This window comes from Ornithodoros turicata, chromosome 10 (genome assembly GCF_037126465.1).
Source record: "Ornithodoros turicata isolate Travis chromosome 10, ASM3712646v1, whole genome shotgun sequence".
NCBI classification, from domain to species: domain Eukaryota; kingdom Metazoa; phylum Arthropoda; class Arachnida; order Ixodida; family Argasidae; genus Ornithodoros; species Ornithodoros turicata.
In genome coordinates this window covers 15,799,508-15,827,380 of record NC_088210.1, presented here as the reverse complement: position 1 = coordinate 15,827,380, position 27,873 = coordinate 15,799,508, and the positions used below count along the sequence as shown (strand labels likewise).

Genomic DNA, 27,873 nt, shown 5'->3' with positions numbered 1-27,873 from the left:
TTGGAAAAAAGGTAAGCCTAACCCCTTGGTGTTTTTTAGGGTCAAAATTTCAAGGTCTTATTTTGCAACCAATTTGACGCTGAAATTAAAGTGCAGCTCCTGCTGTCCATGTGTGCTTTATTACGGCTCGATTTGAGCGATTTTATTTTTTCGCAAAAAAATTGGAAAAAAGGTAAGCCTAACCCCTTGGTGTTTTTTAGGGTCAAAATTTGAAGGTCTTATTTTGCAACCAATTTGACGCTGAAATTAAAGTGCGGCTCCTGCTGTCCATGTGTGCTTTATTACGGCTCGATTTGAGCGATTTTATTTTTTTGCCAAAAATTGCAAAAAAGGTAAGCCTAACCCCTTGGTGTTTTTTAGAGTCAAAATTTGAAGGTCTTATTTTGCAACCAATTTGACGCTGAAATTAAAGTGCGGCTCCTGCTGTCCATGTGTGCTTTATTACGTTTCGATTTGAGCGATTTTATTTTTTCGCAAAAAATTGGAAAAAAGGTAAGCCTAACCCCTTGGTGTTTTTTAGGGTCAAAATTTGAAGGTCTTATTTTGCAACCAATTTGACGCTGAAATTAAAGCGCGGCTCCTGCTGTCCATGTGTGCTTTATTACGGCTCGATTTGAGCGGTTTTATTTTTTCGCCAAAAATTGCAAAAAAGGTGCGCAGCGGCGACGGCATTCCAACGTAGCAGACGACAAACGTACGACAGGTGGCTCACGTTAAAGGGAACGTGCCTGTTGCTGCTTTGTGCGTTAAAGTTAATTTGCTTTGCCGAATTTATTTTCATATTTATGTGCCCTTTTTCATTTGCTTCCGGGAACGCTGGTCGACGTCTCAGGACGCAACCCTCGTGATACCTCTCCTCACCTTCTTTTTGCTCTAAATATTATCTTTCCTGGATCTGTGTGGACTGGTGAACCTGTAGTTTACTTGGTTGCGAACTATGATAACCGCGATAAATGTGTTCGAGGATACCGTAAAATTATCTTTTGCTTCAAAATGAAACTTCATTATTGTTGCCCAAAAATTACGCCGTTCTAGCAAGCCGTACCTTGGTGTCTTTTGTCGGGGTCACAACAGCTTAATGGAGACCATTATTTCCGACTAAATTGTAGTTGAAAAAAAACTTACATACCCGCTTAGTACATATCTGCGTAGCTTCAACTTCGTCTGGAAAGATTTCCTTTTTCCTTTCTTTTTTTCAACCGGAAAGGTATCTCGATGTCTTTTGAAGTCAAATCTGGCGTAGTTCTCCGAGTCCAATTTATAGTGAAAACTGAGAAAGTTCTTCAGCCCGTACTTAATCTCGGCTCTTAGGAGTCTTCATTTGCTATCGTATGTGTGAGCTCAATGTCCCCGTGTCGATCCCAACCGATCGATGATGATGGTAGAGTAAACATTGCTTCGAGCACCGTGTGTCGGGGATTTAGGGCTCAAGTTTAAAAAAATAAATAAAAAATTTCCCGGCGTCCTACCCTGTGGAACGTGACAACTTGTCGCGGCAAAAAATAGTGGTCGACTCCCCTCATGTGTAAATCTACTCCCAATTAACTATACTGTCAATTAAAGCTTTTATTTCAGCCTCTCTTCTCGGTGTTTTTTTTTTTTTTCTACAAAATATTCCGCCCATAGTACGTATATCCATGTCTGAGATCGATTAGGAAACCTGGCCTTGTCATCTATTAGCGCATATATGGCGTTCTGCAACCCATAATTCATGTAAGGAAGCACATAAGCATAAAGAAGAAGAAGAACATCGCCGCATGTAGAGTCACTACCAGGCGTATACCAGTGTCTTGTGCAAGGGCTTTATTTATATACATCTGGATGACTTAGCAAAAAGTTGCTAAGAAGACAGTCATAACAATGACACTCACAAGACACAACAATAACTTGGGTAAAGAACTACCTATGTACACGAGATCATAGTTACGGAGATCCGTCTTGGAACCCGTCATGGGGCAAAATGATGGTTCCAGCAGTGAATACTGACTGCGGCGAATCCGCAATCTACTCTAGAACCAAGTCCCATGGGGCGGCAGGAAGCTGAATATTTTCGCCACATTAAAAGCGTGTGACATGTGGATGTTCACGCCGACCTTATCTTACACCCACACTTGCATACCAATCAGCGCGGTGGAAACAAGTGGCATCATCCCAGCAAGAAATGCCAGTATATATGGGCTCGTTCGCATGACATAGCTTTCCTTGCACGTGTGCCCTTCGTTTTCTGGCGGAAGCACACTGCACCGTAGAAGTCGATGGGGCCAATTTACACATCCGTGTTCTTAAAGGGGGTGCTAGTGTGTGCAAAGATCTCTCCTCGCAGAATCAAAGGCGTCGTTCCTTTGATACCAATACAAAAGGAACGTAATTTGTCCGTTGCGTCGTTCGTAATTTTTGTGATCTCTCTTTCTCTCCTCCTCCTCCTCCTCCTCAAACGATCGCCCGCTACGAATGGGTAAATCGTCTGAAGAGAGACCAATAGGACGCCGTTCCGCTTCTTGAGGAGGAGGAGGAGGAGGAGAAGGAAGAGGAGGGAAGAGGGGAAAGCGCAAATTGCGGTTTCCTTCTCTCATAATTCCCTAACGGCGCAACGGATGACTTCCGTTCCTTTTACATTGATTTCAAGGTAACGGCACGTATGATTTCGAGAGGAGAGGTTTTGTCACTTTACCGCCCCTTTAACGGACGCCTGTGTCCGCACCGTTCTTGTCAGATGTTTCTAAAAAGAGCTACTATTGGGTCACCCGCAACGTGACACCCTCAGACCAGTGTGGTCACGTGACGACCTCATAAAGCTACCCCGTTTGGCACAATGCCCAAAGATGCAGCCTTACTTTTCTTTTGTTTTTCTCGGTCTCCCCGATACAAGTCCACGAAAAATGAAGGAAAAAAAAAAAAACGAATACGGGGGACAACAAAAACGGCCGAAACACGGATGTAACGTATACGGAGCGGACAAAACGGTCCGTCGCGTCCGCGTATTCGGGGTAAAAATCGAAAGCGGTCACGTGAACGAGGCCCAAAAGGAACAACACTGACCGCAGATAGTGGACAGCACCTTCTGCAGGACGCGGGCATTTCTAGCAACGTAGCAACATAGCGGTATCAGCTTGCCGTAGCGCACAGCACAGCCTTGCTCTATCATGTGTTCACTGGGAAATATTTGAAGCACCGAAGTCCGTTCGCCAGCACATAGTACAGCTGTCTTGGCGGCGGCGGCAGTATGCACGGAATGCCTAAGGACGCGTCATTCGTTGGACGCTATATAGGATCACGTCATCATGCGGGTGTCTTCAGTGGCGTTATCCTGACTTTGTATGGCACCGCCGTGTGGGATATGGCAACGTGACCATCCATGGACGGGAGTTCCTCTCCTTCCGGCAGGTCGAGGGAATACGAGCGAACAAGGTTGGTCAGGAACAGGAACATCTCTGACTTTGTGAGTGCGTCTCCGAGGCACATGCGACGCCCTGTTGAGAAATGGAAGTGGTTTTCAGAATGAAACTTTTTCCAGCATGCCTGTTATCAGTGAGAGATATATCGGGCTCAACAAAGAAAATTTACGTCAGGAGGGCTTTGTACCGAAAGCAGCAGAGGCGGATGTACAATCGCTGTCAGACTTAACGGTAACGAGCGAACGCGTGGTTTGCGCCGACGTCAGCGCTACGGACCATGTTGACCGTTGACACGGACTGTTTGAGACCATGTCGCAGCTAGTCGCAGCGTGCATGCTGTGCAGCCGGTTGTGAGTGCGAAGCAGAGACTGTTTGTAGGTGCGTCAATCAGCCAACTGCCGAGGCTCTAGAACGTCTTGGATGTAGTCTCAAACCCAGCGACGCACGCGCTCGCGCGTTGCAGTTAAGTGTGATGGCGCCTGTATACGTTGCAGCAGACACTACAATTCGTTGTGCTTCCGATGCGGCGACGGTATTTATGCCGAAAGCTAACTCGGGTTAACTATCGGGTTCAATCCGACCCGGATCAAAATTGGCGATGGAATCTGGCTTTAGTAGCGTGCCTCAAATGCTCAGATAACAACAGCAAATGTTTGTCCGCTGCACATTATTGTTCTTCACTATCTCGGCAATAACGAGCTCGAAATTTTCCGTATTCGACATCAGCAAACTTTCCAGCTGATCTTTCTTGTTGATGTTTTTTTACAGATTTTTGTTTCACGAGCTCTTCAAATATTTCGGCACAATAGAAAGACATTACTTCGATCTTACCGAATTAAAAAAAAAAAAAGAAACAAGACCTCGAGTGTTTAAATCGTATTAGAAGCTCCAGTCAAGACATCGTCGAACGTAAAGACCGTCCGAAAGTGAAAGTGAAAGTGCAGTGCGCGTACGATAAAATTTACAACTCAATACTGCTTTAAATTAAATTATTTTATATCCATCCGACTCGTAAAAGATTTACTAAATCACGGGTCCGAAGTGGAACATGAAGAAAAGGCCTCAAACGACTCACCAACAGAAAAGGGCATAAAGTAATCCGGCTTATGAACTCTTCCGTCCTGCAAAAATCTTTCCGGCTTGAAGGCCTCCGGATCGTCCCATAGATTGGGGTCCATGTGGATCGCCCATAGATTGGAAATGACGTGAGTATCACTTGGAATGTGGTAGCCAGCAAGCTCAACATCACTGCAACAAAATCATGAGTGAAATGAGATAAGGAACAACACAGTTCCAAATATGGCGGATCTGAGAAATTGGACAAACATATCATTTGGGAGGAACTGAAGGTATTGAATTGAAATTGAAGAATTAAACGTATAGCTCTGTTGGGCGGTCACGATCCTCGCAGTATGGGTTATATGTAGGGTTCCTTGCTTTCGGTTTTTATTTTGGGGCGGATTCGGCATATATTTTTCGGTGGTGACCTATGTTTATGAAATCGGCATTTTTCGGCGATTTTTCTGGCGTGTTTATCATGGTTTACCCTGCAGCTATCGGCGAATATATAAATATGTAACATAAATCGCAACGTATAATTTCGAAACTGCGTCTCAGCACGGTCTTTAAAAAAATTCAAAATTAGCCCCTGTCAGACATCACAAAAGGAACACTTTGTTGCTCCACAGGGAAGCGGTGGTACATAAATCGTGAAAGCTGAGCTTAAATCTAACGATTTGTCGGTTTATCCCCCTAATATTCGTTTCCAGACATTAATTTGTATTCGGCGTTTTGGGGTTAAAACCGAATGCAAAATTTTACCGGCGCAAAAATTGTAAAAGCGGAATCCTTGTAGGTAAACACAAATGACTCATTCAGTATCATTAAGGAGTGCTCTGACTCCTTTTTCGGTGTATATCAACACCTTCACACAAGAGTGCACCCTTCCAAATGGGTGTTTTGTAACCCCGGGGTCCTAATGGTGTACAGAGGGTGCACAGGAAGGAATAGAAGGGTAGTGTCGCCAAACATTTTGGGGATTGTCCAGTGAAGGGGGTCCTCAATAAATCGCTGCCGGAGCTTCCCGCGCATGCGCCTACGCGCACATACGTACTCTATAAGCGTCCTACGTCAATACGTACCTGAGAGTGGAGTGTGCACTGCCGAGCGCAATGACGTTTGCTCTTCGTAAGACTTCTAAAATAGTGGCTTCTGTGTAAGGAAGATGGGCCATGTCATTGGTCGATATGTTACGCCCCGGATCCACGACTCCTCTGAGTTCTTCCCGAATCTTCTCCTGGACTTCTGGGTGGCGGACTAGGAAGAGAACGGCCCACTCCAGGGTCGAAGTGACTGTTTCCAGACCAGCGCTGAAGATATCCATGAGCACTTGAATCAGCTGCTCCTCTGTAAGGGAAATAAGAAAGAAAAAAGCTTGTAACGAGTCTGGTGATGTAAAAGTGTCATCATCGTGTCAGAAGTATACTCGCGAAATTAAAAACGGTAAAAATGAATAGAGTAAAGTGGACTTCAGATCACGTGCTCGATTACGTCATGCACGCGCTTCTCTGTCGAACCTTGACGTCGCAGGAGTGAAAGCCTCGTCAATTTCTGTTGGTTCTCGTAAGCACGTGACCTCTCCCGCGGCCTCTCTACGGCGTCCGTAACGTTACAGCCGGACGCGTTTCGGTATATGCAGGGCCGGCGTCTACGGGGTGGCACGAGGGGCAATTGCCCCCCTTGAGCACGTCTAAAGGGGCGCGTATGGGGCGCTAAAGTACGGTATGCGGGGGGGGGGGGGGCGCAAAGTAGACGCCAGACCTGGGTATATACGCGGTGTCACTTTTCATCGCGTCTATTGGGGCGAGGTGTCACAAACACTTTAAATATTTGCGCAAAATTGCGTTGACCCTATATAGAAGACACAAAAGCACGTGCACAAACTTGTAGGGTTAGTAGCCGACGGGGATAAGTACCTGACACATCATATATACGGTGCGCCTTGTACTTGTATCGGCCCTCTTTTTTTTTTTTTTTTTTTCAGGGCTGTCATGGACAGAAGGCCTAGTTTTACTCAGCGACTGTTCACCGACAACCAACAGATGTAACGTAGTTGCGTTGTCGACGTAGTGCCGCTTATCTGAATTTCATTCTTATCTTATTTCATTGCATAAGCGAGTATAATATACCGATGGACTTTTCCAAACATTCTCTACTCCACTTTCTGCAGTGTTCATCTCTCGCTAGTGCCACAGACACAACGACTGTGACATGATGAAAATGATATAATGAAGCATCCGACAGTGCATGTGTGCTAAAGATGTTTTCTGTCAACGCTAGGCATGTGGAATGGATACGATAAATGAGACCTGTAGACGAGATAGCAACGCAACCTATACTACGCAGACACTTGGCGTGTAGCACCCGACCAATCGCAACCAGCTATGAAATCCATCAGAGTGACCATCAGCCGCAAGGGCGATTGTCGGAAGCAAACGACAGCATGACCCACGTAGCGACGGAGGGAGATGAATAATCGATCAGGTCTTTCATCTAAATGGCGTCGGCACAAGACCACGACCTACTAGATTATAGCGACCATGTCATTTGCGCCCCTCCCCAGCGCCGGCCGCAATTTGGAGGGCAGCAGTGGCGCCCGTCATCGGCCCGCTTATTGCTTCTTCAATTGCTGCTAATATCTTGTAATACAGTCGTACACCGATTATCGTCATCATTACACGCGTCTTAATTGGTTTCGAAGTTTCGAAATACGCGTACCGTTGCTGTCGTCCGCTACCGCTGTCGTCTGGTGGCGCTGGTGGTTGTGAAAGGGTTCGCCGTTGTCGGCCTCGCAGAGGTGCGCAACGTCACGACTGACGCCCTGAGGGAATGTGCGTCCTGGGCCGACTTCTAAGGGAACTGTGCCGACATATGTCTGAAGGCGTCTGAGGAAAACCCAGCAAAAACCCCAGACAGCACAGCCGGCACAGTCTGTCGTCTGCTACCGCTGCGCGTCCGCTTCTTCCCGTTCAACATTCAAATTTCAACTGTCCAATCACAATGAAGATCCCGCGGGCCGACACATAGCGCCCCTAGCGGATAGTGCGGACGGGAATCTGCGTAGGAGGGGCTGACTATGACATGGCCGTTATAATCTAGTATAGGTTGTGTGCAAGACACGTTGTTTTCTTTTTTGTATTCTTTAGACAGAAACTCACTCTGTCTTTCGACAAAAGCCAGTGTCTTGTTCAGTACCATCAACTCACCGGAGAAATACGTTGTCTTGCCATCCCTTGACTCCTTATCCTTCAACTGCACAAGATAAGCGTCCACGACGTCCCGCACTTTGCCGTCGATGTACGAGTCCCTATGAGCATCAGCAACGTTCCGGAAGTAATCGGCGGTTTGCATCCTGTTGTTCTTGACCTTCTTGTAAGCCCGGTTGGTAAACGGAACATATCGGAGAGCCGGAATAAAGTTGACGGGCACGGCCAGGGTGAGGAGCCGAAATCCTTCTTCGAAGAGGCTCAGTAACTGTTCGAACTTGGAATCACGGGACGAGTATGTGACGCTCATTAGAAAAGAGCCGAGGATGTTGCTGACTGCCCGTGCAATGGAACGTCGGATGACGGAGGAAGGACCTTCATAAGGACCCAAATTGTCCAAGAACTCGTCAATGTGGACCTGCGGAAAAGGAATTATTGTGAGAAGTTGGAATCCATCCGTGTCTTCTGCAACTTTAGCAAAATGACTGCTTTTCCGAAAAAAAGAAAAAAAGTTTTGGGAGGACTAAGCACTGCCACAAGACCTGTACAGTGTGGTCAGTATCTGTTCTCTGCAGGCCTCCATGCCACACCATACCATAGGGCCGCTCTAGGTATGAAAGTCCGATGAGGATACTGATTGATGTTAAAAAGCTTGTGCTTGCACGGACTATGCATGCTTTAAAGTCAGCATTGAGCTGCAGACAAGGCGAAGAAACACGTGCTGACGGCTGTAAAACCAGTTTTAGTATCTAACTAGCTAAAGTATCTACACGACTTGCACAGAAGAGCCATTACAGTTTCGTTTTTCGTTCTTTCGTTTTTTTTTTTCGTTTTCTTTCATGCCGCCTTCTTTCCTTTTTTCGTTTTCTTCCTATCTTTTCGTCCCCTTTCCTTTTCCGTTCCTCTTTACGAAAGGAATAGCAAGTCGGCCTTTGCCTGACTAACCTTTCCTTGTTTTTTTTTTTTCTCAATAAACATATTCCCCCCCCCCCCCCCCATTACAGTTTTCAGAGACCAGCTGCCGTGATCAGGATAGTCGTTTGCGAGGGGACTAGGCGGTGGACCCGTGTCAGAACCCCCGGCAATGGATGTTCTGTCCAAATATTATCCTATGTTTGCCCCTCAGATACGCTATTGCCCATGAAGTCGGTCCAGGAACCCCTTTGAGCAACATCCAACCGCATGTAGGAAGGTATAGCTTGGTAAACGAACGATGCACAATTCAGTGAACGAATTTCACCGTTTAAAAAAAAAAAACTTTTAAAGAAGGTTTTTGAAGAACGTTCTTCACCGCCTACATGAATCACGCGTAACACCGAAAGCGATTAAATGAGTTCCCGAACTGTACTCTCCGGGATCCGGAGAGTACAGACTTAACGAGGTAGACTCTCGCCCACTCTCTCTCACAAAATTGCTTGGTCCCTGGCCACATCCAGCCCATCAACGCTCTGCCCATATACCAATAGGACTTCGATCCTTATTGTGAAGGGGCTGATTATTTAATTCCCCGCATCACCACCGGCAATGGGGTACAGTATCGCCCCCTGGCGATGAAACTCCCCATTCATCATCTCGCAATAAACTTATCGTTGTTGTTCATCAGTTCCATTTTTATGCCATCTCCATGGCTTACCTGCATTTTGTCCTCGAGTTTAATTGATCCTGCTCGTCCAGGTCTCGGCAAAAACTCGCGAAACACCCGGTGTAAGAATGCTCGCTGTTCTCGCCAGAGGGCGCCGTCGGAGTTCATGATGCCTGCAAAGAGGAGGTCAATAAGAACGGAGTTGACAAGCAGCACCATAGTAACATAAAATATATTTACACAGCGCCGCATGGCGGCCACAGTTCTCCCACTGCTTCTAACAGAACTAGACTAAACGAACTAAGCGTCTAAAGCGTCGTAAAACAAAGCAGAAAAGGTGGGAATGCGAATTCACGTCACTTCGTGCCCATGCCTACCCATGTGCTAGTGGCACGTCAACCAGATTACGGTACATAATCACCAAAAAGAATCCCCCACACAGACATTGATGAACGGGTACCCACGAAGTCCAAACCGCACGTACCGTATCCTTGCAGTAGCTTGGTGAGTTCCGTGTCTGGTCTCCCTGAAAACACGGCTTGACTGAAGGCCTTGCGTACCAGGCTAGGATCACTGAGCACCACCACTCGCTTGCTGCCCAAGAAAATTTGGTAAACCGGCCCATAGCTCTTGGCCAGCCTCTGCAGTGTCCTGTGGAAGTCTTTTCCGAGAAAGGGCAGGAAGCCTAGAAGGGGTACTCCAGTAGGTCCAGGAGGAAAAGGTTGTTTCCCGCGGCTCGTCAACCAATGGCGTGTGGTGACTAAGACACAGAAAAACACCGCCAACACTGTTGTAGCCGGCGTGGGGAAGACTGTTGAGATGAACCAGTGCAATGCCATAGTCACTGGATTGGTTTGTAAGTTCTTTGGCACACGTCGTCAGAGATATAAGAGATAACGAACACGCGCTTTTCTGAAACTATTTTAGCTCGCTTGCACGGACTTGATCTGACTTGGTCGAAGCTTGGCACATGGTATACGGGTCTCCGCGCTAAAATACTGCTGTCTGCATCTGATTTATGACTGTTTCTCGGACGTGCTGTGGACGTTTCTGTGGTGATGCGCGAGCGGACGTGCTTCGGTCCAGGACAGCGTGGTGGCTTTTATAGGACGGTGGCAGGGGAGGGCTGCTCTGGGCGGGGTCACACGTTCCCATTGGAGGGACATCGATGCAAGGGAGGGGAGGCCGGAGGGTCGTGGGGGGTTGACCCCCGCAGGCGCTGGCCCAAACGGTCGCTAGATCCATGGGGATGCGATGGGGATGATTAGCGGCTTTGCTCTCACCGACGAGGTTGCGATCTTTGTGCTCGAGATATGCCGGTGGCTACAGTGCGGTGACGGTTCCGTTGCACGCCACTGTACAACTTGCGGTACTTTTATTTATTCTACGCGACAGCGACAAACGAAGAATGATCCCATGGATCGGAAGTCTACCATTTCTGATAAAACGGAGACATGCAACGTTACTAATGCCCACCGCACTGTTAATGTTGGCGGACTAGGAATCCATTTGTGATGTTTCTGCTTCTCTTCGCTTTACTAGAAATGTGTCGTATTTTGCACTACCGGTAACGTGACCTTTGGTTAACCTTGTTCGATACGATCCGGTCTTGTGATCGCAACCACATATCGTACTTTACCTTTGCGTCTTTTGTGTGCGCTTTTATTGTGCATACCTATCCATTTTACGTCCCCTTCCCCCCCCCTTTTTTTTTTTCGTATTCCGTCATCCTGGAACAAAACCGCGCTGAATGCCCTCTGCGTCCACTCGAGCGTAAAAAAATTACTCTGTCGCGCGACCTTCTTATTTCGAACGACACTACCGGCATAACATCGTGTACATTATTAATTAATGACATTTTAGCTATTATCTCTTATGATAGTTTAGCTGTTAATTTATGACATTTGTCACGCTTCATGAACCAGTTACTTCCCATTTCCGTACGGACAATGATCCGCTGGAACTGTCTCGTGTGTCGTCTGCTGATTGTACCGCAAAAGCGGTATATTTTCTACGCTTTTTGCCATTACAAGCGCCCGGCGTCCTCGCTCCACATATAGCTACCCTGCTTCCCCTCGGAAGCGATTTTATTCGAGATAATCATCTTCTGCACCAGATTCTGCAACAGTTATGCGCGGGCAAAGGCACATCCCGATGCGAAGTGGCGTCGATGCCACTATACAGGAGGCGCAGTTGCATAACCGTTAGACATTGCATGGAGGTGTCCTTGATGAACATCGATAGGCTGAACAGTGAAAGCCAACAGTGAAGACAATTGGTCATGTCATACAGGCCGCCTGGTCTGTAAAAGTGTGTGGTAATGCGTACGTGCGGTAGTATGATTAAAGACTATTGGGATCCACTTGCAGTTTTTACAGTTCAGCATGACCCCATTTTGCGTCCCTGAACCCACCGGTCATGTCACCGGTCTCAGCAAGCGTTGGGTGGCGAAGTTTAGTTTCTGTTCTTCGTGCAATACTTTTGTATATCTGTGAAGCATATGAACATCATTCAACACCGCACCGCTATTCGATAGTGCTTCTTCTTACTATGTATTTTGTATAACTCAGCCCTAAATACAGGTTAACCATATGTTAAGACGATAATACTTCTTTTCTCCCTCGTTGCAACCCGTATAACTAGTTCAGCCGATGGAAAACTCGAGGAGGATAGCCATTCCAGTGCACCCTTCAGATCATGCGGAGTCTTGCCAGAGGCAGAGTCTTGTGGATATCGTGGTTGGTCGGTCGCTATGGCTACGGCTAAGGCTAAATCGTATGGCCGAGCTGCGAAATTCGCGGTCTATAACCAATGACTAAATATCGGACAGCTCGACATCAAAGGTTCATAATAGTGGGATTATATCTTTCTTCCGGAACATTACAGCATTTCTAATTCACCGAATAGACAACCTTAGCAGACGACACAAGCACGTATCGGAAAATGGAACACTAAATGGCGGCGCCCCGCGAACAGTGGCTCTGTTCTGTCCACATTGCAATGCAAGCCTTTCGACACGGTTCGGGTTGAACGACCTAAGCGGCATCTGTCTTTTTTACCGCTTCCTCCACTCTAGCTACGTCCCGTGTACCTACTCTCGCTTTCTGTTGAATAGCGGTCGCTCCCGACCTCCACGTTGTCCCGGTGACGTCATCCTTGTTAGCCGAGCCTTTTTCCTCTCAGCGCGGCGTTTGGGAGAGAAATGGTTAGCCGCGGGTAACTGTTTTGATGCCGTTATAGTTTAGGGGTCGCTGAGGCCATGAACGTCTGCGTGGGCGTGGAGAATGGAAACGATTAGTAGTGCTATATAGGAGACCTGATGCGCCGAGATAATCGAGATGTGAGGGCGCTGCTAGAAACTTTTGTTGGCCTCCAGGAGTCCATAGGGCTGACTACGCATTATAGTTTCTAGACACCTGTTGGGGAGACAGAAGCAGGGACTGGAATTTGACAGGTGCTTCTGTCTCTCATGGCAATTAAAAACGCTGCTGCTGTTCTTTTTTTTTTTTAATGTGAATTTCGCTTTTGAACGAACAAATATACTACTCTTGCGTATCTATGATCAAATGGTACTGCCGTGATTTTTTTTTTTTTTTAGGCTGTTGATTAAATCGTGACGTTGAATGACGAAACCTGCTGTTTTTGACGAAAGTGGACGAATTTTAGAGACAGCCACGACTTACAGGCTTGAATACATTGGCAATGAGATGGGATATATTTCGGAACACAGCCCCCCCCCCTCCAAAGAATTAGCGCAATAGAGTATTTGATGTGAACGTGCACCAAGATACTTTGGTAGCATTTTAAGCATTCTTTCCACAATTAGCAGCTACCCTTCCAGCTACAGAAGGCTACAGAATAAACAGAAACAGAAATATTGGACACTGCGGAACGGTGGAGGTATCGAGGCATCTAAAAGGAACCGCTCTTCCTGAAAGAAAAAAAAAAAGCTTCCTAGCGGTGCTCTTTACCATGAACAACCGCGTGTTATACGTCGGCAAATACGGCAATCTTCTGCCTTCAAATTACACAGCGCATTGCGTGACGTAAGCACTGACGTATTTGCTCGTAGAAGTGCTCTAGGCGTCCAATAGAATTGAAAGGGCTCCCTATACATTTACTGCAATACGGAAAATAATCGGCTCAGCGATCGCGATGGGCACACAGGCAAACACCACCATCAACACAAGAAAGGAGGACAAAGAGGGAGAAGGACTCAAAATGACAAGGAGAAATTTTCCGGAAAACTTTCCACGGTGTACGACAAGAGATGTGTTTACCCTTATTTGTGTCGGACGACGTTGCCATGTTGCGCGCAGAAGAGAGTAAATAGTGAGTTTCAGTACATCGTACGCTATCGCCTTTGCGTACGTAAGGAATAGCGTGTGGTACTGCGCCCTGCGCGAAGCTCTTTTTATGTTTTGCGCTTGCGCAAGACCACCAACGCCATCCCCTACGTACGCAATGGCCGTACCGTACGACGCACTACTCTAATATAAATGCACATCGTATGTGTGCAGTTGAGAGAGAAAACACCTTTCGTGTTGCAGACTTCTGTTTTATCAGATAAACTATATTTTTCTTTTCCTTGACGACGCAAAGAGTTACGGCCCCCGTCACAATATATACTATGAGACGATTCAAAGAACGGTCGACGTTTCGACAGTGGCACTGTCGAAACGTTTCGACCGTTCTTTTAAGCGTCTCATAGTATATTATAATCTTTGTGTTAAATGACCAACTAAATAAACTAGTTTTTGTTAACTTCCCTGTAATCTGTTGTCCACGTCTTATTAATTTACTTATACAGGGCATTTGCACTAACGTGTCCAGAAATTTTATTTAAAGCGAGCGATAAAAGAGAAAAGAGCGCTACTTTTCAGCTACTTGACTAAGAAACAGGTGCTACTAGTGAAGCAGTATCTGTTTCTTACTCAAGTAGCAGAAAAGTACCACTTTAAATATATTGTGGAATTATTGTGTGGAATTATATTGTGGAACTATATTGTAAATGGAAGACAGAAGACGAAAATAGGGGAAGTAGCAAAAAAAAGAGCTTATTAAAACTTAAAAGTTATAAAAGTTAGGGGCGAGGTCTAAGTTACGGCGGAAGCTCCGCCTTCTTCAGGACGAAAAATTCTGTTTCGTCGAGGATTCTATTCGATCTTCGAAGAAAACGTGAAATGGGAGTGTGTCGTTAATTGCTCTCTTGTGTATGTGTAGGATAACTTGAAGTTCCCATTTCTTTTATTTATTCATTTATTTTTCTATTGCAAATTTATTCATTTATTTTCTATCGAAATTGAGATTGAATTGAAATTAGTTTTAAATGTCTGTTACCCTGCCAGTAGCGTATAGGCAGGGAGCGAGTTCCAAGGACGTCGGGAGGTCATCGACCTGCCTTCGTCAAGTTGGTCGCTCGGCTAACGGGTTTTCTGGATTCCTACCGTCGAACAGCTGCCTTACATTTGCTCTGCCCACTTCAGTCTTCAGAAATGAAAGTTCTCTTTCACAATCCAACTTTAATCACGAGCGTAATCGTTAAGTCATCAATCTCGGCTCGTTTTGTTATGCACGTTTTCAATTAAAATCTTCACGATTTCGTAAGCGTTCCAGGCTTAGGAAAAGAAGGGCAATATGGAATTGGAGTAATTGGGAATACGGTATGATTGACGTACCGTATAAATATCGATATCCAAATAAACAGATAAACAAACAGAAAATAAACAGATAAACGGAATAAACAGAAAGTAAACAGATAAACACACACCCACACCCACACACAGATATTTTCTCTCTCTCTCTCGATATCTATCGACATTCAAAATGCCGATATTATAAATTGGGTGTATAGTACGCCGCTGGTACTATATAACGTCAACGTGTGGACGTCGTACCTGTATACCAGAACCCATCGCATAGCGCATATTGTGACTGAGAATATCGTCCTTTTGATCGGGTGCGGTAGATATGGTACTGCGTTGTCGACGGTTTACTAAAACTATCTATTTTCGCGCCCCTATATGCAGTCCGCACCCCTTCTCTACAATATCCCCCGTTCTTGCGTGATTGGCCCTTCCGTCTTTGCGGAAACACTACACGACTTCCTGCTACTGCGATTCTATAATCGTCGCTTTCCTGCAGTATCTGCCTTTACTTTCTCTCTCCTTCCTTACTTCTGTCGTTTCCACTCATATCACTTATCTAATATCTCGCATGCAACGCGGCACTGCACCGCACCCCAGCGGTGAAACGGCCTATATGTCATAGTCGTCACATATTTCTTGTTGCGTTGTACTTCTGTACGATTTCGTTCACATCTTTTTTTTCTTCTTCTTTTTCTTTTTTGTTCAGTGATGTCAGGCCTCGCCGGTGCCAGATGTGCAATCGCTTCCGGGTCTCTGAAAGGGGGTGGAGGGGAGCAATTTAAATATTTTTTCCGTAAAAAAAAAAAAAAATTACCCCCACAGTATATACTGCAACAGACAGGGGCCGATCCACGGCGTATAGGTAGGAATACTGAATATATATATATATATATAAAGAGGGTCACTTTCACGGGTCGGCTGACGCTTCTGTTGTTATTTATTTATTTATTTATTATTTATTTACAGTGGTCCCTCTTACTCTGCCCCCCTCCTCTCGCCTTCTCTCATCCCTCAAAGTACATTGTGTTCGCGCTGGGGTCTCATTCACAAGGCGCTTATATACTCTCACTAGGCGAAGCCCGTCCAATATGAGGGAAATGGATGTTGTGGGTCAGAGAAGCCAGTTTCGAACTCGTATACGCATATACACAACGATCACGGGTTATGCCTGGTTAAAGGCACGTTGATATACGTTGATCGCTAATAGTAGTAAAGAAAGCTTTAAAAAATTGTATTCATCAATCGATAAGCCATTTGGAGCAGATGACGATAATGTCGACGTTGCAGCGAAGGACCTGCCCCTTTTCAGGACGAAGGGGATACGTAGAGGTGACTAACAACAACAACAACAACAACTTTGTTTGAATGATGATGATGATTGGGTAGTTTCATCGCCAGGGGCGATACCGTACCCCATTGCTGGATGACGGTGACGATATGGAACCGCGGTAAAAATGAATAAATGGATGCAATATCCTGGGCCAGTCCATCACAATAGGTATACGCAAAAAAGGTGACTACGTGAGTCACTGCGCGTACACGATGTTTCACTCAACAGGGATATGATGCATGGCTGTTAAAAGGATGTTTATTTGCTTCCATATATTCACGGGTTTCCTCGACAACGGCTATATACGATGTTTGACTAGCTTTTGTTTCTCCCTGTGCAGGTTAAGTAATGCAGCACCTCGCCTCGTATAATAGAAATCGTGTCGTGAAAAATCATTCTTTCATTAAACTTTTCTCTGTTCACGGGGAACATTTTATTGTCACTGTCAGTCATTGTCCTTCAGCTGATTTTCCTGTGGGAAACATTTCCATAAATCCATAAACATTTTTATCGTGTTAAAAATTTCAGAGGAAATTACGGCATTGTTCTTATCATTGAACTGAAGCAAATCACACCACTGTTCCCACTGTTGAATTGAAGTTTTTTTTTTAATTTGATGTAGCGCCGCGAAGCAACTATGGCTATGAGCAGCTACAGACGTGTACAGATGGAGAGAGGACAGCAGGAAGGAGTGGGGGACAGGGGCGTTAGTATGCGTCCTGGGCTGACATCAGGGGGAACTGTGCGACATTATTGTCTGGAAAGTCTTCGGAAAACCCAGGGAAAACCTCAGACAGCACAGCCGGTGACAGGATTCGAACCCGTGTCATCTCCCAGTCTCGGCGTGGAAAAGCGATCATCTTCACCACCATATGCCACTGGAGCTGGTTTGAATTGAAGTAAATTACGTCATTGTTATCGCGGCTGAATTGAACGCAATAAATCGCTCCCATCGCTTTCACTTTTGAATCCACATAAATTACGCCGCTGCCGAATTGAAGCGAAATAAAGGATGAAATAACGGCGCTATTGTTCGAGGACGCCTTTCCACCGGTCGAGTTCTTTGAACCTACGTGGGCAGAGTGGGTCATGGCTTCGTAGAGTGGTTCGGAAGCCAGCTCCTTCCGTGCCAAAGGGCAAAGCACCGACGTGGTTGACCTCGTTCCCGTTCCTTACTTTCGCCTGCCGCACAGGTCAACAACCTCGCTTGATTCTTTCGGAAGGGGTTAAAGAGAGCCATGTTGCCAAGTGGAAGTTCTTCGGAAGCAGGAATCGGCCCCTTGGAGGAAGGGCTGGACCGCGTTTGTTCGCCCTTACTCTTTATCGTTCGCGGAGCCCCTCTCTTTGTCGTTCTGCCCTGCGTTTAGTATACCTCATTTTCGTACAAAGCGCTTGCTCCCTAGAGATATTAATTAGCGCGGGAGTTATCTTTCCGTTATCTCTGTTCAAGTGGTCATCGGTCTCTCCCTCCATAGAGGTCACAATGTCGATACGCTTTCTCGCCAAGTCACCGCTGTTGGAGGTCGTATGCCATCACACTATAAGAGAAAAATGCGTAATTTTAGTCCCTTTAAGGAGTAAATGCGCGGGAGTAAATGAATGTCGTAGTGTGGGGACTGCATTTAACGCTCTCTTCTAACGCATATTTACGTTGAATATTGCATTCAGGGGACTTTTTACGAAGTTCAGTGACTATTTGCAGTTCTGGGGAGTAAATTTCGGGGTGAGGGGAGTAAAAAGGGGAGTAATTGCAATCTAGGGGACTGGAAGCTGCAATTACTCCCCCGTTTTGCTCATTTTTTTTCTAGAGTGCAGCAGTATGACAGTGTTGTAGCGACGGAAAGGAGCGAGGTTGACAAAAAGTGAACAAACAATGGCCACAAGTTCAACTTGATGACAATACACACCTATAGATGGTTTTACTTGATAACAGTACACACACACACAACAGACGCCTGACCGCTACCGTGAGTGATGTATACGGGGGCTGCAAATGAACAAAATCTACACCCGAATAGCTTGAAGTGTACCGCGATGAAGAAGAATAGCAACAACTAAATGATGAGTTATGATGTCATAATGCGTTTTCCCGCTTTGGCTGCGGGACTCTCTATCCCATGGCATGTTGGTTAATGTGATTGGTTCAAACTGTCCTTTATAGGGATACTGGTATACGGTGCAGCGTCATGATCAAGCGCTGGAACACAGAAGGAAGACAAGGTCTTTGTCTTCGTGTGTCTCTTAGAACTTTTATCATGACCACTTGATATGATTAGTGGAGCTAGCATGACATTCACACGAAGGTTGCAGGGCAAAGGCTTAGAGTTCGTCCAGTAGGCCTGTGGCGGTGAAGAAGGTGATGGTGGTGTGGTAAAGAAGATCTGAATAATTCCATCATTTGTGAACGTTTCCACACATTGGTTCCGTGGTTGAGTGTTTGAAAGTGGTCGAAGACATTTTGGTGGTGTGCTTCTTAAATTCTCTAAACGCGCCGTCCTCCGGCAGGGACGTTAAACACACGCCGTGTGGTAAAATTTCATCCGGGACATTAAAAGACCGGCATTATAACGACAAAAAGCACGCATATCAAAGCAAGAGCAATGAGCATACGTGACCGGAAACGCCGTGAGAGAACATGCGCTGCAGCATCTCTCTCGCTCTCCTTCCGAAAACCCTGTAAGAGAACAAGGGAGGTTATTGTCACGCAGTGACGACCAGGGAGCTGCCAATCAGGTGTATTCTCGCGTGGCGTCAAACGGCTCAGCTGTAATGTATGCGGGCAGAGCCGTGCAATGTCCTTAGCAGACGAATTTTCAGTGTTAAATGCTCATCTCCCCATGACGTTTCGAAGCGGGGATGGGGCACCATTCAGCGAGAAAAAACAATATTTTTTTTTGTTTTTTCTCGTTAGAACTGCTTGCGATCAATTAGGCAGGATTTCTAATTACAATTTTCACAATCAAGACGGATAGAAGAGAAAGGAAACAGAGATGGTGGTACTCCGGAACATTCGCCGTGTATTCACACAAGTGACATCTCGAAGGAATATTCTATAGGAAGAAAATGCAAAAGAACTGCTCACGGGCAGAAGTCCGCTACGCTTTCTTATGCCATAGTTTTATGTTAGATATTTGCACATTGAAATATGTCAGTTGCCGAAAAGGCCCAGACAGCGGCGGAAATACAGCCAGCCAGTGCGTCTCGATTGACGGTCAAGTACGCTGCCCACTACGCTACGCTGGCAATGGCTTTACGACGACTTACCCAGATGCCTACATTCGTATGTTTGCGTGATCCAGCCTCAAAACAGTTACTGTCTGTCATGCTTATACCGCGTACTTAGCAGACGACATTGATGGGCAAAGTGCCTCAAAATTGTACTTATAGGAAAGTACTAAGTACCTGGCATCACTACTTCAAGTACAGTACAAAGTATCCAATTCCAAATGTACTTCAAGTAGGCAAAGTACTACAAGTACTCATCAAGTACGCTGCCAATTTAATTTGTATCACTTTTCATTTCACTGTTCAGTAGCTATATGTCTTGCTCTTTTTAGCAAAGCTTTAGCCCAGTATTATTCTCGGCGAATACTGAAGAGATGAAGTCATATATGGTTAGCGCTATCTGTGCGTTTTCGTTTTCTTGTTCTCATATTAGCGCTTTTAGTAGGGTGCATTTTTTATACTTTTTTCTATGATTTTTTTCTGGAGTCTAAGCTCGGGTACTTGTGTACTTGATGGGAAATACTGGGACGAAGTACCTTAAGTATAGCACAAAGTACTACTAAACGTACTACTAAAGTAAAGTGCCTGTCTTCGCTTAGCGCTCACCATTAATTCATCCTCTCATATTAACCTCTGTGAAGTGGGGTAGGGTCCTGTAGTTACCACGGGGAAACGCCCCATGTCATCATCACTTCTCCATCATTTATTGTTGTTGTTGTTAAAGTACTACTTGATCCCAGAAGGAGAACAGTCTCTGTTCGAAATCTCGGGGGCTCCCGTCCTGAGGCAATTCCCTTCATACTTGAGTACTTGGTAAGTACTTCCCCCCATCACTAGACGACGCCGTCTTTGTATTTTCACGTCGGCTGCTACGGAATATCTTGTAAGCTGCGTCGCAGGACATTCGCCACCCACGGTTAGGACTGCACGAAAACACATGAACATATAGCGGCCCCATATCGACTAGGAGGGCAACGCTGGTATAAGGCCAGCGCCAACGTAAGACCAGCGATCACAGGAAAGACCTGAGGAGGTTCCAAGGTATGGACGCTGGCAGCGGAAAGGTAAGGAATATATTGACGTCCATGCATGATATCTTGGTGACACCCCGAGACAACGGATGCCGAGGAGCCGCATTGTAACTCCTGCTATATGACGCAGCGACACCTTTGTACTCGTAATGCATAGCCACAGTGGGTTGCATAAAGATTCTTCTATATAGCCACAGCATTGTATATTGACTGGGATAACTGTATCGAGCGTGACCTTATCATGACAGTGTGAGGGACAGGAGGACTCCCGTGGAGGCCTTGTCTGAAATCGCTAAATGCGGCATGATGGGAGGCACAACACAGCCCGTTAGCCGCAAGCTGAAGACACTATCTTCTCAGAGGAGACGTCCGTGCCCCCCGTAAAGTGAAACGTCGTCACAAGGTCAGGTGACATCTGCAGTCGAGACCGCGGTTCAGGCCACAGCATACACTTCTGAAGAACAAAGGCGGGTAATATCCGCAGCCACCCCGAACGAGCAGTTGGAACGGCGTTGAACGCGAAATGTTTTTGAAAACACCGTATCGATATAGTCTCAAACAGAGTTCGAGATAACTCGTTACAAGTAACTCGTTACTGGAACTAAGTTCCTTTTTTTTTTTGTAACTTGTAACTTAACTCGGTACTTTTGCGCCGTGGTAACTTTCAGAGGAACTCGTTTCTTTTTCAGGTAACTTTGCCAAAGTAACTTAAGCTATGTTCCAAGTTACTTTTAATTCGATTTTTACTCACGTCCACTTATTTTCTTTGCTTTCGCTCCGGTTCTTTCGATATTCAATCAATGACAGTATTCTACTCAGGAAGTAAGAACCGCTGCCATTGTAATGAAGCTGAACCATTGTGCACCCACAGGGACTGTAAGATGCGAAGCGTTCGAATTGTTGCACATAAACGAAAAAGCGCGTTGCACTCCTCCGCAGGCAACTCAAGGTCGAACTCAACTGCTCACGCGCGCTGCAGCTGCGTAATGCTATTTTGTGTCCGAAGTAACGTGGAAGTAACTCGTTCTTTTTTTAAGTAACTCCGTAACTGCGAGTTACATTTCAGGCTGAAGAACTTCGTTATTAACTTAGTTACATTTTTCACACGGTAACTTGACTCGTAACGAGTTCTTTTTGACGGGTAACATCTCAATCTATGGTCTCAAATGCCGATAAATATCGACACATATCGATAGGCATGTACCAATCAAATGTATCAATATCGAAATATTATCGAATATCGATGCAATGTCGAGTCATTTTCCCTGATATTAGTACGTATCGATAAAAAATATAGATAAAATATATACTTTTAAGGCATTATTGAGTTTTAAAATATCGTATGCTGTCATCTTTGCGTATGTAAGGAACAGCGTTGGTGATTGTGCGCACGCGCAGAATATAAGAAGAGCCTTGCGCATTGCGCAGCACCACCGCACTATCCCTTACGTACGCAAAGGCGACAGCGTGCGATATACGACATAAAACTCACTATTGTTCTAATCGCAGTTTTTCGACATTTTGCTTCAGACGTCGGTATTCAAAGTCCCGGTATTTTTGCACTTCTACGCCGCCAGTCTTGGAATATCTGCACAGGGCGCACTATATTGTTACACGTAGACAACGAAGCGGAACCTTTATTTTTATTTTTTTTTCGATTCGGTTCAGGTTCAAACGGTTCGGGTTCAGCTCCGCAGCAGCGCAAAATATCGTTTCGAACCGTTCAGGAAACTGAGTTTTGAGCAGATCGCCATGGGTTAAAGGGAAGCACATCCTTACGCTTTTCAAATAATGCAAATAATTCAAATAAGTAGGAGGACTTCGTCGTTCGGTCCTGGAACCCAGGCGCGACATTACGCAGCACAGCCCACCCCCCCAAGACTTGGGGGTTGCTGGACGATGAAAATCACGTAAAAGGAAGCCTACAAGTGCCGAAAGGACGATCACAAAACTAACACACCTGAATGAACGAATAGCTGCGAGTATAGGAAACGCATCGCGCACTTGGGTTGCAGTTTTGTTTTGTTCAGTTTCGGTTTCGAGTTTGTTTGGCAACGCGGCTCAGTCCGCTGTGCAAATCGTAGTTCCGATCTCTCACAACGCACATTACGTCTGAACCGTTTCGCGAACCGGTAACCGCCTCGATTTATTTCGGTTCAGTTCCGGCTCGGTTCAATGCGAGAGAAACAGAAAACATATTTTGGTTCGGTTCCGATCCCTGGTCAGAGCTCGTGCCTAGAACCCCGGTAACCTTTGAGGCAAAAAGCTTATCCTACGCTTATCATTTGGAGGTTCGCGTTATCATACGTTCCAGATTCTCACTCCCTATTTGTCGAACCCGATGTGTCACGTGCGGATGCTCCAGAGCAAGCAGAAAAAAAAAAAAAATCGAATAAACGTCAGTCAATGAAGAACCTTTCTGTTTAAGGATAAGGAAAGCTACTGTCCATGGACCGATATTCGATGCAAAGTTAATCCGACACCACAAGACGGATCATCTTGTTTCTCCCTCTCGCTTCCCTTCAGGGTCAGAATAGATGTACCAGACGGGTCGAGCCCAGACGACCCTTCCATGCAGAGGTCGTTATCCCCTTCTACAGCGTCCCTGGACCAACCTGTTTTGGTCAGTTCCAGATCATCGCGAGTCATTACCGGGGTCTCCGGCAGCCCCCCTCGTTCCCCATTTTCCCTTCCCCTTTTTACCCCATGCAGGGTCCGACTTAAAGGGAAAAAAATGAAACGAGGGAAAACGGGAGTCAAGGGGTCAGATTCCTTGGGTCCTTGACCGACGGGGCGATAACCTCGGGAGAAGGGATGGGAAAGCTTGTTTTCCTGTTGTTGCGTTCGGTTTTCGAACAAGAAGAGAACAAGTAAAAGAAGGGGTATACGGGGGTCAAGCCAGGACGGCGGCCCGTGACCGTAGGTCAGTGCAAGTGCTCTTTGTGAGATTTTGGTTCTTCCGGGTTCCGCGATGCTAGGTTCGGGACAAAGAGATTCCCGGGCAGGTCTCTTCCCGTGGAATGTATGTATTGTGGGATGCCTCTCTCTCTCTCTGTCATGTACAGGGAGTTTTCAGCTCCGTCACATTGTGACGTGGCAGTGACGTGGCAGGCTCGTAAGCTCCTCGCACTGGTGGTCACTTTTCGTGCTAGCGGCATCGAAAGATGACAGACTGCGCTATTTTTCAATGCGACAGCCATCGTTTTCGTAAAAGAAAATGTGAGAACGACAATGACGAAGTGTCTTTTTCTCCCTGGTTTTCTTTTAAATAATCAATCAATCACGAAATGTCTTCGGGATAAAAGAAGGGTACGGACGAGAATTGATTTCAAAACACCATTCGAGGCTTCGTTTTCGATCAAATATGCTAGATAATCTCGGCAGCTGCGCCGAAAAAGTGACCACACCACCATGGCGGCCAAACGCGTCCGTTTGACGTCATGTGAAACCACCCTTATGGCGGGCATCAAACGTAATATATGTTTGGCGTAATCTCGAAGGCATTGTACTGCGATTATACCTGAAAAAAAAAAATACTTTCCAGAAGTAAATAAGTTACATCGAGTTACATTAATTTAAATATATAAATTTGACGTGTAACTTTATATTTGCTCCCCGAGAAAGAAGCAGTGCAAATATGGAAGTATTTATTTGAAGTGCAAATAAAATGACTAGTGGAGGACGATTATTGTAAATTGATGCTGAGTATAGAAAACTACGAACATGCCTGAAACCGATACTCCCAACGCATAGAAGAAGTTTGAGGTGAAAGAGGGCCTCCTGTAACCGTATATGTCAACCAGATAAGTAAAAGTCCCGGCTCCTGCACATGACGTCACGCGCAGACTTTGAGCGCCTTTGAGTCACGTGACATGGGAAAATGTGGGGATGCGTCACGGCGTCATACTGCGGGTGCGTTTTTGCAATTTCCTCTCATAATTGCACGCATACCGCAACAACTCAAGGCATACGGCAATATGTTTTCTAATGTCACGTGACCAAACGTGACGTCACTGTGTTTTGAGTCTTAGAGTTTTATTTATTTGCCAAAAAAATTGCTACACTTAACGAGGGAGGCCCCGTAAATCAAATTGGTTGAAGATTTAAAATGAAGTCGAATCTCAAATCGCCCGCGAAGTAATTCCAAAAGTCACTCCAAGTGTATTAGAAACTACCTGCGAACGTAACTAAGTTACAATTACACAATATCGAAAATAATCGTGGAAGTAATTGATTACTGAAAACGTAATAAATTATAGTAATTGCTCTACTTGTAATTATTGCCCAACACATCTGATTGTGATGCAGTCCGTAAGAGTTACAATTACAGCCAAACCAACCATAGTTTGTCCGTGGTCCCTTGGCAGAAACGTACGTCCAATGTTACAGTCTGTGACGCGGCACGCGGCGGTAATATAGTGTAGCTATTCTTTCCAAAGTCGCGAAATCACATCTTGCATCATCTGGCACTCAATGCAACGGGTCCTAATAATAATAAGAAGAAAAAATAATAATAACACATATATGTGACTAAATCAAACCGTTCCCTAGTAGTCGTAGTCGTTGTGGTAAGTATTCTGGAATAGCCAGATCCACATAATTTTTCTTTCCAATCCGATCCGATCCAATCCGAACGACAGCGGTTCCGTTCGCTTGCGTCCATGGGCAAAATTACAGCAAGTCATTTGAGTTTGAGAGTGCCACGTGGTCATTGGACCAACCTATCGGTTATAGCGCTTGGCCATATAGAAGCCCCTGCTGGTGATCACTGATATAGAACAGGTCTGACGTCTTTAACCGTGTCGTGCGGTGTTTGATGCTGGTGCGGTGCATTTGGGTGTATCATACGACTGGACGCCCCTGCTGTCATATTTGGTAACACCTTGTTCATTCGCTAACAGCTAACAAACCATGAATGCAGCGTAGCAGGTTCCTCTTTTTACCAACCCAAGACATCGAGAAAACAAACAAACACGACACAATCTCCGCGATCGAGATCGTTTGGTTATTTTCTCCGTGTCTCGGATTTTATCGTTCTTAAATCTCTTTGCACTCTCTTTTTTATCGTCCCCCCACCACCACCGGCACACACAAATCCCTGTAAGAGTCAGATTTAGCAGAACCCAATGAAATCTGATTTGGAAATCGGACGTGGCAGAAACTGATACAAGGCGAAACGTTATTCGAAAGCGTCGTCTTACCACCATGTAAACATGGCACGAGAATGAAAAAATGGCAATGAAAAAATGGCTAGGAAGCAAGCGAGCTGGTGAAGATGATGCATAATGTAAAAAACCCCGAGACTAGGGAACACGAAGGGACAGACACAACACGAAGTCTCAAGTTTCGAGACTTCGTGTTGTGTCTGTCCCTTCGTGTTCCCTAGTCTCGGGGTTTTTTACATTATGGCACGAGAGCCACGACACAATAAAAACGTTTTGGAAACGGTTAGCAAAATTGCTCATGTTTTCCACGTATATATACCGTTACGTCTAGCAGATCTGTGATAAAATAAACAAACGAACAAACACTGTGCACAACCTGCGCTGTCTCAGCGACCACCGAGCACGTCCTCATGACGTGCCCACACTGTACAAGAGTGAAAGACGTATTTTTATGCGTCTACCAGAAGGCATCAACGCATCACATCGTCCAGTTGGTATATCCAAGACGCTTGAACCTTGGACACCGTCCAGCACACCAGCGCTGGACTCTTCCATCGTTTGTGACTTTTCTGACAGTTATTCTTTTCTGACATCTTTAAAAACATTTTCTCTGCATATTTACGAGAGTATGTACACTTGCCGTGGCTTCATTTACAATATCGGTCTTGCTCCCGAACGGTACAATGTACCGACCACCGGGTACTCTCCTGACCCTTGTGTCCGTCTTTCACCTTCCGAATTACTCTATATGCACTCTATAAATTATACCCGACCTCTTCCACGATTCGTTGTCCCGGTGACGAGGCTACGGGTTACTGAATGTCCATTTCATTTTCCTTTTCATGTAGCCTGTGGATGTGTCTGTGTAGTCTGTGGATGCGACTTTTCAGCTAGTTACACGCATCCTAGAGGCTAAACAGTAGTGGTAGTGGTGCTTGTGAAAGGGCTTGGCGATTGTCGGCCTCACAGAGGTGGGCAACGTCACGACTGACCGTTATGCCCTGCTTATACTTCGCGTGCATGCCGTGACACCTCATCGAACCATATTTACCACACGAACTGGGCAGACTATAAGCGGGGGAACAACCCATGACGTCATCATTCATCATTTACAGGGAGCTCTAAAGAGTAAAAATGTCTCCTCGAGGAATGAAAGATGGCGTTCATGACTCATGATCGATAGAAAAAAAGAAAAAAAAACACAGTTGACACTTTCCTTCTCCCTTTCCTTCTCAATAATCGCGACAGTGCAGAGAAGCTTCCGATTGGTCTCCTCAAACGGTCGTATGCGATGATTGGAGGAATGGTTTTGCGGAGACCAATGAGAGTGCGCCCCGCACTGTTAGCCTTCCTTCTTGAGAAGGACAGAGAGAGAGTATACATTGCGTTTTCCTTCACTCATAAATCACGAACAACGTAACAGATGACCCTCGTTCCTTGATGATGTTATGATGATAAAGATAACGTTTTTCGCATCTTCCACTGTAGCATTCTGCGGGATGTCGCTCCACGACGTGAAATGTTTGCACTTCAGCGTCCCTTTTAAACGTTGTTGCGATAAGTTGTGCCCGACGAATTAAATGATCGGACATGTGTTGTCGGAACCTTTTTGTTGTTGCTGCTGTTGTTCGACGACAGCGGGCGCCATGTTTACATTGGTGGCAGAGCAGATTGGTGGATCACTTTTATTTGACTTGAAGTTTTTAAGTATAGCTTATTTGGTGACCCCAGTTTAATGACTCGACCACAACGTGTCTCCAATTTGCGGATTTTGCTGGCACAGCGATGTTCCTTTTCTTTCTCTCTCTCTCTCTCTCTCTCTCTCTCTCACACACACCTTTTTGTCCCCCCTACATCAAAGCGAAAATACTCCAAAAGCAGGGATGCATGATGTACAAAAAGAAGTTACAATAATAATATGTCGGAGTTATGCCAAGTTGGAGTTATTATTTTTATTTTGTACACACCTACATCTGTATACTGGAACCTAGCTTCATTGCTAGTCTGAGTCTTTTCCTATATGTTAACATTTCGTGCCCTTGTGTTAACCTCAAACTTTTTTTTTTAATTCCGTGTTAGCGCCGCGAAGCAACTGTGGCTATGAGCGGCGTACAGACGTGGACAGATGGAGAGAGGACAGCAGGAAGGAGTGGGGGACAGGGGGGGTTAGTATGCGTCCTGGGCCGACTTCAGGGGGAACTGTGCCGACATTCGTCTGGAAAGTCTTCGGAA

General features: G+C 45.7%; 1 protein-coding gene across 1 annotated transcript; it reads right to left on the bottom strand.

Annotated features, from left to right (window-relative positions):
- Positions 1 to 1,788: 1,788 nt before the first annotated feature.
- Positions 1,789 to 10,378, bottom strand: LOC135370657 (cytochrome P450 18a1-like). The gene is made up of 6 exons (XM_064604443.1): positions 9,727 to 10,378; positions 9,294 to 9,415; positions 7,661 to 8,078; positions 5,537 to 5,801; positions 4,471 to 4,643; positions 1,789 to 3,470 (listed from the first exon to the last, which is right to left on the bottom strand). The coding sequence occupies exons 1-6, from the start codon at positions 10,079 to 10,081 to the stop codon at positions 3,280 to 3,282; spliced, it is 1,524 nt and encodes a 507-aa protein (XP_064460513.1). The 5' UTR covers positions 10,082 to 10,378; the 3' UTR covers positions 1,789 to 3,279.
- Positions 10,379 to 27,873: the final 17,495 nt, after the last annotated feature.